Below are 20,932 nucleotides of genomic sequence, written 5' to 3'. Positions count from 1 at the left end.
CGAGGAAAGGGAGCGAGCATCACTTTCCACAGGACTTAGAGATTTCACAGCCTGCTGTGAGAGAGCGGCTGCTGGAGCTCCTAATAAAGGGAATGTTTCATTAAATGCAAAGGGCTTGTCATGTTTGGTTCCCTATGCAGCCTTCCTTAGTAGGTTGCCTGTCAGCCTGCTTGTGAGCCGCATGAGACTTGCAACTTCTCACTAATTTATTAGAAGCCAACAGGAAATTGCAAATCCCGCTCAATGGTAGCAAATGGGGATTGTAGGCAGCGGTGGGATTCACTTACCTTCCCTATCAGTTCACAAATGTGAGCGCGCTCACCTTCGCTTCACTCTCACGGCATGCTGCACCTGTGCATACGCCACCTTCTGCGCATGCGCAGTTCTCATGCTTACATCAGGGTGGGTGGGTGGAGCTTTGCCCGAACAGGAGAAAACTGGCTGAATACCACCTCTGATTGTAGGGCATTGCCATTGCTAAGCAACACAATCGTGTGTCCCTATGCTTTATATCTGCATTCCTTACCAACAGAAATTCCAATCCTAACTATGTACCACTCTTCTCCAAGGATTACCTGAATACTCTTCTGCAGCGTCAAAAATGGTGGAAAGTAGTACAAATTAATACTAAATACAGGTAGTCCTTAACGTACAACCACAAATGAACCCAAAATTTCCATTGCTAAGTGAGATAGTTGTTAAGTGAATGTCGCCCCGTTTTACTTACTTTCTAGTCATAGCTGTTAAGTGAATGACTGCAGTTGTTAGTTACTAACAGGCTGGTTAATTGAAACCAGCTTGTTTGTCAGATGACACAAACACACCCCGCCAGGACACTGCAACAGTCATAAATATGAGCCAGTTGCCCAGCATCTGAATTCTTATCAGGTGACCATGAGGATACAGCAATGGTTGTAAGTGAGAAAAATGATCACAAGTCACTTTTTTCTGTGTTTTCAATGTTGTAACTTTGAACCAGTGGTGGGTTTCAAACTTTTTAGAACCTCTTCTATAGGTGTGGCCTGCTTTGTGGGAGTGGCTTGCCAGCCATGTGACTTGGTGGGCATGGCTTGCCAGCCATGTGACTGGGTGGGCGTGGCCAACTTGTAAAATGTGGTGAAATTCACTTAACAATGCTCTTGCTTAGCAACCAAAATGTTGGCTCAGGAACTCTGGCATTGAAGCACACAAATCTTAAAACTGTCAATTACAAGACCCTTGCACCCCTAACGCTTTAGGGAAAAAACCCTCAGGGGTGTTCAAACTTGACAGCTTTAAGACTTGTGGACTTCAACTCCCAGAATTCCTCCTCGTCATGTTGGCTCAGGAACTCTAGCATTGAAGCACATAAGTCTTAAAGCTGTCAAGTTACAAGACCCTTGCACCCCTAACCCTTTAGGGGAAAAAACCTCAGGGGTGTTCAAACTTGACAGCTTGAAGACTTGTGGACTTCAACTCCCAGAATTCCTCCTCTCACTCTTCATCTTGATGATGTGCAGACTGGCGGAGGGAGGGAGCTGGAACCGGTTCTAAATGGCACAGTAGGTTTGTGGAACCTCTTCTATAGAAGAGGTTAGAACTGGCAGGAACCCACCCCTGCTTTGAACAGTCACTAAATGAACTGCTGTAAGTTGAGGACAATCTGTACCTATACCAGAAAGTGAATGGAGACTTACCCCTCCTTGCTGTTGTCATCTTTGACTTCAATCAGGTTGTCCAAGTCGTGGCTTGTTTAAACATGAAACAAAATCAGTACAAAGATTTCAAGCAGGTCGAATTGTTATTGAGCTTTAATTCCTTTTTTTAAATACATTTAACATCTGAATTACAATCCTGGATTCCATCTGCAAGTAGCTATTATTAGCAACACTGGTTTATTTGAATGAAAAGACAAGGTATAAATTTAACAAATAATGTGTATGAACAATATAGCTACATAATACTTGGAAAGAAGTGGGTATGAATATATGTTTTAAAGTTCTACAAGGAAGCATAAATGGATAAGCATTGCCTCCTTATCAATGTTAGCTTCACATGGTTTTTTCGGGGGTGTGTGACAATTATTGTAGGCAATAATTATTGTAGGGCTTCAGTAGGCAAGAACCAGACCAGCATAGCTGCAACAGCTTTTATTGACTCAAAATGGAACTGGGGAACTGCAGACAAATGCCTGTGATTTATACTCTAGGCCCACAGGACCAAAACCAATCAAAGAACAAGAAAAAGCCTGCCCAAATATAAATGTTCTACATTTCCCTCTAAAACAGTTAGTGTCATCTAACGGTTAGTTTCACTTTAGCATAGTTAACAGTTAAGGTCATCTAAAGGTTAGTTTTACTTTAGCACAGTTAGCACAACTATATACATCCAATCCATAACGACTAGGAAAAATTAAAACAATACTCTTTTCAAAATACAATCTCAGTGCTGATTTCACTTGAAGACTTACCACTTCTCTTCCCATTTAGAGGTATGATTCACTTTGATAAAATCATCTATATCTTGGTGCCTGCAAATTTGAAACAAAAGCGAAGGCGATTTATTCTCAATATACGCTGAAATTTAGCTGATAACCGAGAAGCACCAAAACTCTCTAACTGCTACCTTCTAATGACCATGGATCTATCTTTTTAGCAATTTACAAGACAAAACCTGCCAAGCACAGTCCTTCCAGGAAATCATTGAAAATGATAATGTCCATGTTTAGAGGGTGGAGGAAGCCACAAAAGAAACAGCTATCTTTGATTTAGTGGGATGCAGTGGCTCAGTGGCTAAGACACTGAGCTTGTTGATCAGAAAGTTCGGCAGTTCGGAGGTTCAAATCCCTAGTGCCGTGGAACGGAGTGAGCTCTTGTTACTTGTCCCAGCTTCTGCCAACCTAGCAGTTCGAAAGCACGTGGAATTGCAAGTAGAAAAATAGGGACCACCTTTGGTGGGAAGGTAACAGCGTTCCGTGCACCTTCGGCATTTAGTCATGCCAGCCACATGACCACAGAGATGTCTTCGGACAGCACTGGCTCTTTGGCTTTGAAACAGAGATGAGCACCGCGCCCCAGAGATGGGAACGACTAGCACATATGTGCGAGGAGAACCTTTATCTTTTTATCTTTGATTTATTAAAGATTTGTAAAGATTCAACCAGAAAAAGTGAAGGTACTTTGTGAAAAGTGAATCAGCAAGCCTCTTCCTGAGGCAACTGCTAGAATTTATTCAAAGTAAGTGTCGCACCGTCGCAATATAAGAGCCACATCTTTTGAACATGTGCGCGACACGCGTACAAAAGAGATGGAATTTGAAGTGTCAGTTTTACACTACTTCTGTAAGCATCTTCCCTCTCTACAGATGGCCCTGCCCTCCTCCTCTTCCATATTCACCCTCTCACTTCAGCCATCTGCCAGCCCTTTGGTAGATCAGATAAGGAAATAGACATTACAAGGACTATGGGAACTCTGTGGTAATCTGCTAGACATTCCCTCTGCCTCCACTTATACTGTACAGAATCAAGGCAGGGTTATTTTGGGTCTCCTTCTCACAGTCCCTGTGTTTCTCAGGTACATGATGTTGCTTACTGCCTCCTTTATCTGTGAATGTGTCTTGTCTTCCTTACACCTTCACAACATGGGTTCCTGATTCCAACACATGAAATCAGCCTTTCAGAGACTAATTAGTTACAATGATAAATTATTTAAACTTCCTGCAATATTTACAAGAGTTCCATATTGGCAATTTACACGTATATATTTACAACTCTATGGGCTTCTTAAACTAAGACAGGGGTATCAAACTCAAGGCCCATGAGCCGAATCTGGCCCATGGGATGCTTAGATCTGATCCGTGGGAACAGCGAAGGACTGGCCGGTGGAACTCCGTTTTCACTGACAGAGTGCTTGGGCCACCATAGCCGCTCCCCCACTTCCGACATGAGTGATGTCAAGATGGCCACTCCCACCCTAGCCATGCCCAGCCCAGCCCCCAAGGTCAAACACAACCCTGATACAGTCTTCAATGAAATCGAGTTTTGACACCTCTGAACTAAGAACTAACTATGGCTGCTAAGACCATTCACTTAATTTTGTAACTAAAACGGAAGGGAATTCTTTCTGGTCAAGACACTGCATGATTAAAACTCATTAGATTTTACACAACTCATAGGTACAAATAGCACCATCCAAGATGTTTGACTACACATTCCCCATCTGCCCTCCACTACTATTTGTAGTCACAGGAAGAATATATAGCAATAGCAGTAGACTTATATACCGCTTCATAGGCCTTTCAGGCCTCTCTAAGCGGTTTACAGAGAGTCAGCATATTGCCCCCAACAATCTGGGTCCTCATTTTACCCACCTCGGAAGGATGGAAGGCTGAGTCAACCCTGAGCCGGTGAGATTTGAACCGCTGACCTGCTGATCTAGCAGTAGCCTGCAGTGCTGCATTTAACCACTGCGCCACCTTGGCTCATATGTAATTCATGGCTCTTGGAGGAACTTCCTTTAGTGGATCAAACCAGAGGCCACACTTATTTTGATAGGAGGAAACACACACACACAAACTGTAGCAGTAAACTAATTTCATCCTCAGAAGAATCCCATATAGGATACCCAGTTCCCCTTACTAGTTGTTACACTGAGGTGGCAGGTCAAGAAAACGAACTGTAATTCCTATCTTCTCATTCTCTCCATAGTGGCAGGCAAGTAGTCCTTCAGTTGCAACAATTGAGCCCAAAATTTATGTCACTAAGTGAAACATTTGTTAAGTGAGTTTCCCCCCATTTTATGACCTTTCTTGCCACAGTTCTTAAGTGAATCATTGCATTTGTCGAGTTAGTAACATGGTTGTTAAGTGCATCTGGATTCTCCGTTGACTTTGCTTGCCAGAGGGTCACAAAAGGGGATCACATGACCCCAGGATACGGCAATGCTCATAAATGCGTGACCCAGTTGCCAAATACCTGAATTTCGATCAAGTGACCATGAGTAGGTTTGCAATGGCCGTAAAGTGAGAAACGGTCACTAAACCATACCTACTTATTTAATAAATCGGGCTTTTTTATAGTGTTAACTATTTTTGTGAGATACAACTCATAAAATTTATCCAGATCTGAGGAAGGCAAATAAGCTATAACAAAATTTAAAAGCTTAGTCTCAGAAAAGTTACAAATCAGGTACATACTTCCCCAGCTGATGTGTACATACCTCTTATTTGTCCTGCTGTCTAAGACAGGCGAGGTGTTTACCTTATTAGTATCACTTCTGCCAGGAATCCTAAATAGCAAAGATAGTTTTCACATTAAATATAAAGGATATTAGCTTTTACAATGTAAAGAGTAGCTTTAAAATTAAAAGCTAGTATTTATTTGAAAGTAAAAAGAAACCATTAGCTTTTTCATGCAGTTCCCCAGTGACCAGCACTATGTTACTTAGAATTTTTTTCTAATATAGTAAAATATTATTTTATCAATTGAATTTATTATTTTTCTTGAATTAGTGTTCCATGGCAGTCAAATTAAAATAGTCTACCAAGTCCTTTAACAAAGAAGCAAAGAGTCTCTGCAATTAAAGTGACCACTTCAAATGTTCCCTTAATCATCAAACATGATTGATTGGGAAGTTTACTGCAACCTAAAGACATAGACAATTCTCTTTAAAACACAGTCATTACACCGAACCAAAGAGGAAGTTATGTTTAACACCTATTTCCTTTAAGACAACAAAATTACACCAAAGACAACACATAAGCCCTTTCCTGGCACGTGTTTGCAGTTGACTTAAGCGTGGTCAGGGAATTAACCCAATTTCCTGCATTCCCATGGCATTCAAACAGAAACCCAGCATTGCTTACAGCTAAAATGGCTGTTGATTTGGCTATTGGTCTCTGACTGAGTGAAGAGAATGTGTCTGGTTCTTGGACCTCTGAGCCCAAAAGAGAGGAAGGGGTGTGCGGAACTGCTTTCGCCTTGTGCACAGAGAGTTGCTATTGTGCAGCCACAGCAGCCCTTGGACTGCCTACACTGAGGTGATTGTGATGTTGGAAGAAATGTCCATCTGGGCTCAGCTCCAAGTGGGGAAAAAGACACTGGAAACATGGAGGCTGTTTGGAAAGATGCTTTTAATGGTGGACAGGACTACATGGCTTGAGGTCCTGAACAGAAAAGGTGATCACATGCTTCAAAGATGTTGAGTGAAGAAAAAGAAGGGAAAGGGGCTTGCTGAAAGTTCCTGAGTTTTTTATACCCTCTGTTCAGCCCCACCTCTCTGTTTCCTGTTCCTGTGTAAGAAATGTATTCTGATTGGTTGTCAGACTCCCAGGGATGGGTGGGTGGTCTTAGCTAACTTTATAGGTTGTGTGTCTTTTGAGTCCCAAGCTTGGTTGAGTTCCCAGGTGCCATGTGGTGAGTTTCTGTTGCAGATGTGTCTGCCTGAAGGAAGTATATCTTTGTTATGTAGAATAGACTGGCTCAGGCCTTTTAATGGCCCATTGACAAAGGTGGGGGCAGCTATTAAGAGTGAGCCTGTTTCCTGCCTAAAACATGTTTCTCTGGCTCTTCATGAACAAATGTGGAGGGGAGGGAATGAGTTTCTGCCTCCCTTTAGGGGGAAATCTTCTGCCCTTTTAATATTTCCTAAAATATTTCATTTTCTGGGAGAGGGGTGGATGCTAACATCCTACAGTAAGAAGCCCTAGACCTGCGAAGGCAACCTGAAGATGGGCACATCGGGTGTCCTCTAGCATTACTCATAGAAAATGAAGAACAACAACAACTCAGAAGAGGCAAGATTCATGTCTATGACCTGTTGGGAGCCACTTATCACCACAGCTACGTATATTAGAAGGAATACAGAGAATACCTCCTTATGGTCAGTCTCTACAAACAACAATACACATGAAGTAGTTTTCAAACTAGGTGATCTAACAATAGTGAATATCTAAAAACCACCTCTGACATCAAGGCCGCAGCATGTCCTGAACATCAAGCTGCATTAAACAATCTACATGGGCGATTTCAATAGCCATCACATTAATTGGCCATTCTATTGATGACAACAATGAACAATTGTCCAATTGGGGAGCAGCAAAGTCCAACTGATTTTCAACGCTAAAGATAAGGGCATGTTTAAATCAGTGGAATGGAACTGATCCAGACTTGTGCTTTGGCCAAACTTGCAGCCAGTCCCTATAAACCGCTAAGTAATGGATATATTCCCGCACAGCCAATACCATTGTATCTTGCTAGAAGTTGGAATCTACATTCCCCTAATTCACTCTATCCTTAGACCCATGAAGAACTTTAAAAAAGCCAACTGGCCCAAATTTGCCCAAAATCTTGATAAAAATAGATATCACAGATTTTCACCAAGCAGTCAGCACTATCATAGATTTGTGAAGGCAATAATCACCTTGGTGAAAAGACAAATACTTCAAGGATTTAGAAGAGAATACATCCCAGGATGCAATGAAGAAACTGAAGGTTCTATCACATCTTCCTACACAGCAGTGACTTGGAATTCCCCAATGATCTTTTACACAACTTGGGTCCAGTGTGATGTAAGAAGTGGGAACAATACACAGAATCACTAAATTTCAGCATACGGAGTAGGAAAGCTTGGAGGCTATTAAGGAAATTGGACACAGGTAGAAAACTTGCACAATAAACACTCAGTGTAAGTGAAAGGACACTCCTTTCTCATCAAGAAAGCACTTTCAGCTTTTTGGCAGTCAGGCTGAATACTTTCTGAGTACTCTTGTCCCTTCTCTTTGAAGGAAATTGACACTGTCATTGATAATCTAGAATATGGTAAAGCACCAGGCTTTAATGGCATTCATTTAGATGTCCTGATAAATCCTGGGAAGTACACATGGGATTGGATTGGTAAATTTCTCTCAGATATAGAGACTAAACTCATTTGGACTATACCAAATAAATAAATAAATTCTTTTGACAATCATTTTTCCATTAAGTAATCGAAGCCAGTTAGCATTTTTCTATATTAAACTGGACTTGATTTTAACAACTGTTTCTTTGGTACATTACACATTCTGTTTTTTTTAAGGTATCCTAAACCCGAAAACTGCATCACAATACTTAAGAAAGTACAAAATACAGGAGACAGCTAAACTGTAGCCCAAGCTCTGGTCTGAGAAATATAGAACTGATAATTTTATAGCATAATTTTGAGTCAATTAATTTCTTCAGACAACCTGAGATGAGAATCTTCAATCTGTAGGAGCTGAAATAGATTGTTACAGATTGTTTACATTCTACCTATCTTTCAAATCGCTTTGAGGATTGTGAATCTTCACAACAACAACATTCAAAATTATCTTAGACTAATTTAAGAGTGTCAGATCTGTGATGCAAATCAAGGCAACTACTGTATAAAGTAGGAGCAGAGAATTAAAGCCTGTTTCATAAAATATATTGGCTTAAGTCACTATAGAGTATACACCTGTATTGAATTGAATTGCAGATGAGCTTAAAATTTAGCAGAGAGATTTAATTCAAATATAAAACTATGTTACATCATAGTCATAAAATATAAACGAAATGCTTAAATTAATAAAGCTTTTTAACCTGAAGAAATTTGCTTTCATTCAGATTGCATAATACGGGTACAAAAGCAAAACAAAATAAGCGTAAATCAATTTTTACCTGTCTAAAGTAGTATCAGATCTGTATCGATTAAGAATAGCTTTCTCATCATCCTCCGCTTCCATGTTCCTATTATTAAGAAAGGAAGATTTCATGATAGTTAATTAATAATTTGTTATCCTCTCACAGACATATGACATTTACCAGCTATTTAGCCTATATAAAATTATCTTTGGAACTATGGAATAAACTAAAGTATCACAGCATCTCTGCTAATATAATTAATACAATATTGTTTAAAATAATATTTTTATTAAATAACATACATTTAATATTATAAATTATCTTCACAATTAAGTATGCTATAAATAAGAAAAGTGTAATAAGCTTTTGTTATTTACGTCTAAATTGTATCAATTTCAATTAATCTATGTTGCATCCAAGACATAGTAACAAATTCTTCCTGAGGTTTCAGCATTCGCAAATTTGTTATTTGCAATATTATTGCAGAATGTCTCTATTACAAATCACAGGAAATGCCTTAATCCAATTATGCAAAATTAGGAACATAAAAAATAGGGAAGTGATGGCAAAAAACAAATCTAATGGTCCATCGAGTTTGTCCTTTGAGTTTATTTGCTGCTTGTTTTCTTTTTAATTAATTTATTTTTATATTTTATTAAATTTTATTTTATTTTTGTTGCATGATGGACATGTGTTTAGCCCAAGCAGGCTTAAATCATAGAGCTTTTATCCTTAAAATAAATAAAATCACTTCTTTCCATAATTTGATATCTTGTATGTGAACATGGCACGACATAACCGCGGTAGACTAAAGCACGCCGACAACACCGCGGCGCTAAAACCGTGATGTCAAAAGCGTGCCCACAACAGCGCGCCCACAACAGCGCGCCGACAGAAGCGCGATTTAACTTAAGGTAAGGTTTAGGGTTAGGTTTTGGGTTAGGTTTAGGGTTAGGTTTAGGGTAGGTTTAGGGTAGGTTTAGCGTTAGGTTTAGCGTTAGGTTTAGGGTTATTTTTAGGGTTATGTTACAGCGCGCTTCTGTCAGCGCGCTGTTGTCGGCGCGCTGTTGTCGCGCGGTTTTGACGGTGCGGTTTTGTCACCGCGCTTTAGTCACACACGCTTTAGTCTACCGTGGTTTTGTGGTGGAACCGTATTGGAAAACAAAACTAAAATAAAATCACTTTCCATTACGGTTACCATATTTGACCTGAAAAAGTTATTTTCTGAATGGCCAGAAATGGAAACAAGGAATTTGTGTTTCCTGATTGGTCTTCTATTGGTCATCCAAAGATTTGCAGCCTAGAATATAGTCATGTCGGCCACATGACCACTGAGATGTCTTCGGACAGCGCTAGCTCTTCAACTTTGAAACAGAGATGAGCACCACTCCCTAGAGTCGGGAAAAACTAGCACATATGTGCGAGGGGAACCTTTACCTTATTAACACCAGCAATATCAGACCTCAATTTAATGAATAAATTGTTCAAGAGACAGGAAGTAGTATTTTTTTCTGCCCTACAAAACTCATAATAAAAGGAGATTCCACTTTTATTACAAATTCAATGCTAATTATTTCCTCTTAAAACTCCTCTTAAGAGATTAGTGGAAAGGCCTGACTTTGCTCAATTAATTCATTAGGTTCTTATACATTATTAACAGTACAATGAATTGCAACATTGCAGATGAAATGGGCATAAGGAAAGAATATATACATTAAAATGACATTGTACCTGTGCAAGTTCTCTTGTGATTTATACTGATTAAGAACCACTCTGCCATAGTTTTCATTGGTGCTGCAATAAACAAAAATTAGATATCACCCTTAAATATAGTACAGACAGTCCTTGACTTACAACCACAGTTGGACTGGAAAATCTATTGTTCACTGGTGTGATTGTTCAGTGAGGCCTCATGTGGCTGCACCTGATTTTATAACCATGATCGTTAAGTAAGACATCACTTGATCACGATTTTTTAAAACTCCCCTGGTGGTTTTCCCATAGAGTTTGCTTATTGGGAACTGGGTGGAATGATTGCAAATGACAATCATGTGACCTTGGGACACTGCCACTGTCAAAATTACATGCTGGATTCCAATGCTTGAATCACAATCATGTGATGGATCACGGAGATGATGTGGCAGTTCTAAGTCATTCAATACAGTCTTAACTTTGAATGGCTGCTAAATGAATGTTCATAAGTTATGGAATATCTGTAAATTGAACTATACATCATAGCAAAAGTTTAGGAAACTGGGTTTTTTAAAGCTGTAAGTTTCAATGACACTTTCAAATCTGATTAACGCAATATGCTTTAGGTATTTTAAAGTGGACTACAGTAAGAGGAGAAAATGGAAAGCATCCAAATCCAAGTTCACCGCAATTCAACCCTGTCCAAATAAACCCTGGATCTTCATGACGTCCAAAGGAAACTAACACTTTAAATCCAGAACTGAGTAATTTGTGATTCTAGAGTGATATATGGTTTTCAATCCCTTAGGTTGCTTTCAAACTAATCTCACGCATCCTTTCCAAAGAAGCACTTCAAACTTTTAGTAAAAGTAACCAATCCCTTTTTTTGCAACCTATTACATCAAGAAGGGAAAATCCAAAATGCATATACCATTAGACTCATATAATACACTACTAGACTTCTTGAATATTGAATTAGACCTACAGTTTCGTGACCCGTCAAAACTGCGGTCCACAAAAGCGCGCTCGCCGAAAGCGCGCATTTGACGTCATCACAGCGCGATGGAAAAAATTAAAAATTGAAATAAAAATAAAATTAAAGCAAGCCGATTCACATAAAGGTAAGGGTTAGGGTTAGGGTTAGGGTTAGGTTAAGGGTTAGGGTTAGGTTTAGAGCATTAGGGTTACGTTTAGCGTTAGGTTAAAGGTTAGCGTTAGGTTTAGCATTAGGTTAAGGGTTAGGTTTAGGGTTAGATTTAGGCTTAGGTTAAGGGTTAGGTTTAGGGTTAGGTTTGGGGGGGTTAGGGTAAGGTTTTCGCTTTATTTTTACATTTATTGATCACAGCGCGATGTTTTCGTCGCGCTGTGATGACATCACGTACGCGCTTTCGTCGAGCGCGCTTTTGTCTACCGCGGTTTTGTGGTGGAACCCTACAGTTTAGTCTCTCACCATTCATTATTTTAGCTTTAATCAGCAGTGGGATCCACTTACCATCCCTCCCAGTTCACAAATGTGAGCGCATGCGCAGAAGGTCATACATTATGTTGGGGCGGCTAGGCAGAGGCTCCCACAGCCACCGCTAACGGTTCGCCTGAACCGGAGAGAACTGGCTGAATACCACCTCTGGCTTTAATACCTTTGATTAATCATTTAGAATGAGGTAATAGATCCTTCCGTGCCATGTGACCCTATTGCCAAAAAGCCAGTGGGTTCTTTCCTTACCCTTCCTCTTCAGGCTTCTTCTTTATCCAGCTATTATCTTGCAAAAGGGTTCTTCGCTTGTTGACCTCATTAATAACTTGCTGTCTGCTCTTCATCGCAAGGGAAGCATTCTTAGTCTCTGTAAATATATCAGCAGTACATTAGACAGTACATAGTACAATGTAATTAAATCTTTTTGGAATACCACAGACTTTAGTTGCCCCAGGAGTCATTCCTCCAATCTCTGAGTTGGCAGAAAACTGTGCCAACTTAAGTTTGGATGCCTCAACTGCCAAGCTTAATTTTGTCTCAGGAATGATGTTGGTACAGGTTTTTTAAAAAATATTTAAAGTTTATTGTTTTTATATGTTGTGAATTCTTCTAGTATTCTGACTCTACCAAACATTGCCTGCTGGTGGGAAAAACATCAATTGCGTGATGGGGAGAGAATGGGTGGGTATAAAAGGGAGTTTGGGATGGGGCGCTTAACCATCTTTCAAGTTGCCAAATGACATGTGGTTACATCTGGATAGAATGCCAAGCCTTTATCCTATACCTCTATCTTATACTTTCTTCCAGAATTGTTTTTAGCTTCCTGGTCTAACATACCACACTAGCTACCCATCCAACTATTAACTTAAAATATTTGCTTAGCTTGGCTGCTTAGCCTCCAAATCTAGAAAAAGTCAACCTGGTATTAGTCTTCAATGTATTTGTTCCTTCATTGTTTTTCTTCTCAAACTCTTACAAAGTGCAACATTTCTGCATATCTACAGTATCTAAAAGTAAACCATTCTGACGTTAACTATTGTTAAACTTACATGCCACCCATCTCACTCTGAAAAGTGACGGATTTGATAGAACAAAGTTTCAAATTAGCTTGTGCAAGAATGTAGCCAGATACATTATTTGAAATGTGTCCAAGATACATTTTGGCAGCTATATACACTTCTGCCTTTATAAAGAACACGTAATTCCTGAATTGAATTGAAATTGGATAGTCTGCCTATAATTTGCAATTCAAGCATTGTATCTGCTGATCTTCTTGACTTTATTTGCTGCTTCATTATTTCCAGTGCTTCCTTGATCTTCCTTGTTTCTAAGTGACATTTTTTATCAGATCTTCTTTGATCTTTTTTTAAACCTTTAGCTTCTTTTCTTTCATCTGTTCTAGCCTGCTTGCATCTGATCTCACCTTGCTGGCCCCGATCTTCTATTTTGATGATGCATTGCTTGGCTTTTCCCACCCTTCTTTGTCGATTTTGCATCCCAGGTATTCAGTTAGATCTGGAATTGCTATGCATTACTTGGTTTGTATCTAGCAGCGAAGTGGTGCTTTTATTTCTTATTACAGTATTTGCATCTTTTAATGCTATTTGTGTTAACTATTTAGTTGGAACGAGCTTCACTATAGGCAATCTTATTCTGTTGTTTTCTGCTGTTCTAGATACTCAGTATTCTTTATTTCAAATCTTCTCTAGTTGGAGAACTTTGTTCTTTCTGAGGAAGAGATGAGAGTGCCTGGCTTCAAAATGAAAACAATGCAATAGCTTTGCTGGTTTCCTCTACTGCCAACATTTCTATTCTTCGTTTTGTTTTGTTTTTGTAGGCAATTTTGATTATGGTTCATTGCACAGTCAGCCAGGTGTTCAGAATGGATTTGGCATTTTTTGTTCACCTATTGAGTTTTCCCCAAGAACCTGGGATAGGCAGATGTGGGTGTTTGATGATGCTAAAGGTATCATCACAGGATGTAAGCTGTTTCTAGTAAAACTCCTTTTTGTAACAGCAGAAAAACAACAGAATATGGTTGCCTAACTGATGATGAATTGGTCAATGCCAATAGTAGTCAAGTTGTTATTAACATTATTATTAATTAATTATCAACATTATTATTAACAATTAATATTATGAACACTAACAATTTTTAAATTGTTTGCTTCCTCCCTGGTTAAAATATTTAGGCTTGAACACTGTCTTGTTTGCACCAATGCAAGCGAAGCTTCAAGTGATTTTCTGAATTTAAAATCAAGCTGCTAGTTAATCACAGTATTTAACAGCTGCAAAACACATTGCTAAAATAACGTTTACAGCTTAAAAGTGGTGATAGAAGTTTAATCAATGCATTTGCAATTAAACTGCATGTTTTATTCTTAATGCAGGAAAGCACCAATCTTCCCTACACACATGCGCGCATGCACACACACACGCACATTGTTGCAAGGCATTTCAGTTCTTCATATTTCCTTTTAGTGATTTGTAGGAAGTTAAAACCCACCCTTCTCCTAGAAAAATGAAATATCCTGGGAAATATTGAAAAAACGGAATATTATATTTCCCTGTATCAGAAATGGAGAAGCATGTTTTTAGGCAGGAAGCAGACTCACTCTTAATATCCCCCACCTTTGTCAATGGGCCATTATAAAAGCCAGAACCAGTCTATTCTACATAACAAAGATCCCCTTCAGCTCCAAGGTGATGGAATTAAGACATGATAGTATTAGCCCTTTACCCATCAATGCAAGGCACCTGGGAAGAAGCTATGCTCAACCAAACGTGGACTCACAGCCTACAGAGTCTGACAACCAATCAGAATAGAAGCTTAAGCTCAAAGGCCAGAGAGGGCATAAAACCAGGGACTTTCAACCTCTCGGTCTCTTTTTCTTCTTCACCCAACATCTGGAAGCACATGATCCCCCTTTTCTGTTCAGGAACTCAAGCCATGTGGTCCTGTCCACCATTAAACCACCTTTCCAAGCAGCCGCCATGTTTCCAGTGTCTTTTCCCCCACTAGGAACTGAACCCAGAAGGACATTTCTTCCAACAGATCAATCAATGCAATTGAAACAAAACTAAAAGAGGAATTATATTACCATTTTTGTTATGCTTTGCTTTTCCTACAGTGAATGTTGACATTTTATTCAGGGCTATATCCAGTTTGTCCTAAAATAATGTAAAAACACAAAACAGAAGTGGTCAAAAATCAGAACATGGCATCAGAATGCATCCTTTTCCTGTACTACCCACATGCAAAAACTTTGCTGGATCAGATGAAACACAAACTGGTTTCTTTTCCCATAGTGGCTAACCAGTTATATTTAATCAGGATATGAACCCAATAATTTCCTTTAATGGTCTTGCAGCTAGTGCTCATTGAATTTTGCCTCCGAGCCTGGAAAGAGCATAGCCAAAATGACTTACATCTGGAATTCTGGTCCCAACTGTAGTCGTTTAGTTGAGGACTGCTTTTATTCTGTAATAGTGACCCAAGGCCTGCAACATGCCTATAATTTTAGAAGTGCCCACTCAAATATGAAAAGCTTAACTGCCCTGGAGATAAACTTAAATTAAATCAACAAAAAGTGTCATAACTTAAAATAAAACCCATCTCAATGTCACTTTATCTCCATGGGAAAGTGTAGAAAACAGAGAGAACTATCCATGAAAAATATAGCAAGCTGCAAAGGATCAACTGCTTACAACATTATTCTATTTTAAGTTCATGCAAGGAAAATGCCATTAGTAGGCTTCCCCCCCAAATTTCTGCTTATGCCACTTTCGTCTGGATTATGTTGAGAAACACCCTTTCCTTCCCATTTTCACTGGTGGGACATAAAACATTGTCTGACTCAGTGGTGGGATTCAGCCAGTTCGCACCTATTCGGGAGAACTGGTTGTTAACTTTCTAAGCAGTTCCGAGAACCAGTTGTTAGAAGAAATCTCATTTTGTTTTTTCTACTTTACAGGGCTAATCCTGTAAGGAAGGCAGGAACGAAACATTCTGGTATTGTTTCTAGCCTAATCTTTATTGCCCTGCTTACAGAAACTGCCTTTCCCGTTAACCTTTATTACACTGTAACCGCTAAGGCGAAGTGCCCATCGATGTGACGTTGAGTTGGCCACACCCACCCAGTCACATGACCACCAGCCACGCCTACCCACCTGGTCATTAGGGCAGAAAACCAGTTGTTAAATTATTTGAATCCCACCACTGGTAAATGTACTACCTGCAAATGTTTTGAATGTGACTTAGACATTCAAATTAAAAATCAGACATTAATTTCTACACTTTTGATTTTAAAAGCCTCAAATAAGCCTATGAATATTTCTCTGCACTTCCTGCAGGCATGTCGCAAGCCAATTTGTTTGTTCCAACTCTAGTCATAGAGGAAAAAGTCAATGTCACGTAGAAATGAAACACTACTCGCTCAGCAGCTGAGAGCAGAATCACCAGTAAACCAACAGCTACAACATTCAACAATGTTCAAGGAGATTCCAGTAGCATCCCTGAAATATTAATGACCCATGAGAGTGCAGTAGTTATAATGCAGTATTGCAGTCTAATTCTACTGACTGCCAGCAGTTCAACAGATGGGGTCTCACTGGCTCAAGGTTGACTCAGCCTTCTATCTTTCGGAGGTCAGTAAAATGAGGACCCAGATTGTTGGAGGCAATAGGCTGATTCTGTAAACTGCTTAGAGAGGTCTGTAAAGCACTGTGAAGCAGTATTTAAGTCTTAAGTGCTATTGCTATTAAAAATCTTTTGACACCTTTTCATTTTAAGTGTGAAAATGATTGTGAGGCACACTCAGAAAAAGTTGCCGTTGCTGTGCTGACTTCAAACATGTTTATATACAACTTAGAACTTAGCTCTCTGATCATAGAATAAACAAACATATTTTTCCTTTCCATTTAGATATTATTACAAAACCATTCATTCATGTAGTTTTATCAGAAGAACGCAGGACTTGTAACCTTTATTTCTAAATGCAATTGCTCAAGGCTTATAGAGTATAATGTAAGAAAATGTGAAAAGAAAAAAAATAGATATAGCATGCTAAGCATTCTGCCAACGCAGGGCATTTCCTTAGAACCACAGTACTTACAAGCTTTTGAAGTTTGGATGTTATTGTCTCAAAGCCTTTCCTCACTGCTGAACTGCAGAAAACAATATGGGTATGAACTTTGCTGTCCCCCATGGCTGTTCCTTCCCCTACTTTGATCATTTCCCTTCCCAGGGCCTTAGTCTAAACTTTCTGGCAAAATAATGGCTGCCAACCTTCCACACCTTTTTGGGACTCCCCTTAGACAGCACTAAGGGGGAAAACAGCCCTTTGTATGAGATCAACAAATAATGCAAATGAGCCATAAAAAAATCCAAATTCCAAATTCTGAACAATGCCAAACTGCAAATAAAATATTAGAAGCATACTTGGCTATTTATTACTTTTATTATTATCTCAGGGTTTTTTTTTAAACCCACATGAGTTTATTTTTTTTGTTTCTATAAGCATATCCTGTTTGCACAGAAAGATATTACTAGGGTATGATAATTAATACAGTACATGAATAATATTTGGAGATGAGATAGGAAGGAAGGAATGTAAAGGATGTAAAAGTTATTCTGGGGGAGAAGGAGGAAGGCAGTTAAAAATCATAGAATCAAATCATTATGTCAAAAAGGTAATATAGACATTCTTGAGTAATCAATCTTTGTTTAGTAAGTAAATAACTAAAACAATAAACTTACAGTTTATTTACATTTTGTTCTCAGTTTCCTCGTGTTGTAACAATGGTTACTTGAAAATAATTATAAATGAAAATTTTGTTTTGAGACTTGATATTAACTAAAGTGTTGCTACTCTAATTGAGCTTGCAGTGTCTGGATTTCATCTATAGCAGGGGTGTCAAACTCAATTTCATTGAGGGCCACATCAGGATTGTGTTTGACCTCGGGGGGGCGGGGGGGCATGGACAGGGTGGGAGTGGACAACTCAGCACCACTTGTGTTGGGGGCACCTGTGGTGGCCTGAGTGCTCTGTCAGTGAAAACGGGCTCCAAGATCCGTTTTCGTCTGTGACAGCCTCCTACAACCCTCTGCCAGTGAAAACGGACCTTGGGAGGGCTGCGCATGGCCCTTGCAAGCTCCATTTTCTGCTGCAATGGCCTCCTGCAACCCTCTGCCAGTGAAAACGGAGCTCGGGAGGGTCAAGCATGCAACTAGTTAGGTTAAAGAAGGAAGACAGAGGCATTGATATGGAGATTGTCTAGGGGGCTCCAGGCTTCAACTGTTCAGCCTCCATGATAAATACTACAAGCCAACCTTGGGATGACCCACAAGCAAGTTCAAAAGAAGAAAATGCTGGCCTAGAAACCAGGAGACTGTGAGTTTCAGTCCCATATTAGGCATAAAAGCAGTCTGGATGGCTTTGGCCAGGTCTCTCTTTCTCAGATTAATCCCCTCACAGGATTGTTGTCCTAGAGAAAATAGGAGGAGGAAGGAGAATTAAAAGCTAAGATAAAAGCTAAGAAATAAATACATAAATGTAAGGCAGAAAAACTGGATTCTTGTGCATTAATTTTGATAGAGCAAGTCAGTTGTAATAGCGCTGCTTATGGTCCATTAAAAGAGGAAGCAATCTGTCATTTTTTTTGAAGAGAGAAACAGCTGTGCATTCTTGGCAACAGATGACTGAGTATAATTGCTTCTTTAAAAATATCAGTTCCCAGAGTCATAGAAGGAGGAACAAGTCCAACACCCTCCAGGATTCACTACACATCCAAGTAGAGTAGACGATCCAGTCTATGGCAAAGGACTTCCTTCGGAGGAATTCATAGTCCATAGTCCACGTGAACGTGTATTTGGTTTGCCAAATACAGGTAATTCTCGACTTACGACCACTATTGAGTCCAAAATTTCTGTTGTTAAGTGAGACATTTATTAAATGAGTTTTGTCCCATTTTACAATTTTTTTAGTAACTGAATTTTGATCACATGATCATGGAAATGCTGCAAAGGTGGTAACTATGAAAAACGGTATAAGTCACGTTTGTCAGTACTGTTGTAATTTTAAACAGCCACTAAACAAACTGTTATAAGTCAAGGACTACGTGTAGCCCTTTTCTGACAGCCACATCACAGTTAAACGATTTTGTAGAGTTGCACAGTTTTAGCTTCCCCTCTTATAATATATAGTCCTGAAAGACTCCAAATTACTTTCCATACACTTTCAACATTTTATGGAGCCCTCATTGTGTGTATAGCATTACCCTGAAGCTTTTTTGTTCACTATGGAAACCAGAACTTAATAGTTGAAGGTTTATGATCAGGCCAAAATCTGTATTTATCAGAGTAGTCACCTTGAACAATCTTATAGGATGGAAAAATCTTAATTATCTGGCAATTATGTAAAGTATCAGCCAACAACATTACAAATATTTATCTATTGAGACTCTTGGATCATATTCAACATCAAGAGGTATAAATGAAATGAATGTGTTTTGCAATACTGTATAGTTTTCAATCACCTTGACATTTCAGTCACATTTCAGTAATAAAATAAGCCAGAGAATATAGGGCTAAGCAAAGGTTCAGATATTGTCCAAGTTTGCCTGATAGCTGTTTGAGTTGTGCATGAGTAGTTCTGAAACTCAAACAGGAGGAAAAAGATGGCCCAGGTAACTACAGGACTGTTTCATGTCAAAGCCAAACAAACTCTAGAACAGATTACTAAACGGTCAGGATTGGGTTTTAGAAGAGAAGATGGTAAAATGTGAACTGGACTATACTGTATTAAATACGGTTGATACAGGGCTGATTTAAGAATTGTACTCAATGAACGCGTGTCAGTGACTTTTTGTCAAGTGGAATGGAGGTGTTGAAGCTCCCATTCCAAGCCCTGTAAAGTTCAATTTATTTATAAATGACCTGGAAGAGAGGTTAGAAAAATAAATATTTTCACATTGAGGATGACAGAAGGAGTGTATGGATATCATTCCTATTTGTGACGCATGAGTACTTCCTCTACTGAGTCAATGATATCTATTGTCACTCAATGCATTCTAAAGTTTACTAATAAAACTAAAATGACACAAAGGTTATTACACTTGGTTTGATAATTAAAGGTTGTGGTTTAAAACCTGGGGGAGTTTTTTTTAATGACTATTTTTATTTCCCTGGGCTACAAACTTTGAGACATTTTTCTCAGTTCAGCAATTTATGTTTCAACACTTCTCCTGTCAGCTCTGCCATCTTTGCTAAGCTTGCTGGCATCATGCCATAAATGGAGGGGCGGGCGAAGCAATTTGGGGGAAGACGTGCAGGAGGGAAGGAGGAGAAGGCAAGGGGGGAGGGAATGGTACTGAGAGGAACCAGAAATGTTAAGCCAGATTGATCCAGCTACCCAAGGATGCCTGGTCTGGGAAATAATGTGAAAATGTTTCAAGACGCACTAACCTCAAAGCAAAACATCATAGTTTGTTCCCAAAACATCATAGTGGGGTGCTGTTGGATCTGATCAAGGGAGGAGTGCCATGGAAGGAAAAAACTTGTAACTTGTGTGCGGGAATATTCAGTTCTAGACTTGCTTTAGCTGCAACCAGTAATCTTTAGTAAAAGAACCTATCACTTCAATCAAATGGAGTTGAGAGTCTTTCTTTTCTAGGGACTAGAGGTGGGTTGTTCCCAGTTCAGCCCAGTTCAGCTGAACCAGTAGTGGAATTTAGGCCTGGGTTGCAGAACTGGCAGCGGCCCAGGCCTGCCATGCCCCCGAACCGGTTACCAAGGGACTGCCGCCATTTTGGTTTTTAGTGACTGTGCATGTGCAGTTTACTGTAAATTGTTCTGCGCATGCATGAAAAACAATTTACATTGAACAGTGTGCACGCGTTTTGTGCAGGTTGCAAACTGGTAGTAAAACCGGCAGCAACCCACCCCTGCTAGGCACCTAGCTGAGGTAGACCTGACATCTCCTATTCTTCAGTTTCTACATTCATGACATGGTAAAATGGTTAACTAAACTAAATCATCACACCCCTCATACACACAAATAGCATTACCCTGTTGTTCTACGTAGACAATGCAGTAATCGATTGATTGATTTGATTGATTGATTTATTACATTTATATGCCGTCCTTTTCACCC

At 39.4% G+C, this 20,932-nt stretch overlaps 1 protein-coding gene across 2 annotated transcripts in view; it reads right to left on the bottom strand.

Annotated features, from left to right (window-relative positions):
• The window catches only part of SCEL (sciellin), a 49,195-nt gene that overhangs the window by 25,791 nt on the left and 2,472 nt on the right, over window positions 1–20,932 (bottom strand). The window contains exons 2-8 of one of the 2 annotated variants that reach the window (XM_087726302.1): window positions 14,882–14,951; window positions 12,030–12,147; window positions 10,346–10,408; window positions 8,651–8,719; window positions 5,196–5,264; window positions 2,450–2,509; window positions 1,677–1,727 (exon numbers count right to left, since the gene is read on the bottom strand). In XM_087726302.1, the coding sequence (XP_087582428.1) occupies window positions 1,677–1,727; window positions 2,450–2,509; window positions 5,196–5,264; window positions 8,651–8,719; window positions 10,346–10,408; window positions 12,030–12,147; window positions 14,882–14,924 (473 nt within the window). In that variant the 5' untranslated portion in view covers window positions 14,925–14,951. The remainder of the gene's footprint in view (window positions 1–1,676; window positions 1,728–2,449; window positions 2,510–5,195; window positions 5,265–8,650; window positions 8,720–10,345; window positions 10,409–12,029; window positions 12,148–14,881; window positions 14,952–20,932) is intronic. The other variant, XM_087726303.1, reaches the window with a different exon arrangement.

Source organism: Thamnophis sirtalis, unplaced genomic scaffold (assembly GCF_051295495.1).
Source record: "Thamnophis sirtalis isolate CommonGarterSnake01/CBP01778 unplaced genomic scaffold, rThaSir2_p1.2 scaffold_12, whole genome shotgun sequence".
Taxonomy (NCBI): Eukaryota; Metazoa; Chordata; class Lepidosauria; order Squamata; family Natricidae; genus Thamnophis; species Thamnophis sirtalis.
Note: the sequence above shows the minus strand (reverse complement) of the source record. Positions and strands in the feature narration are given on the sequence as shown.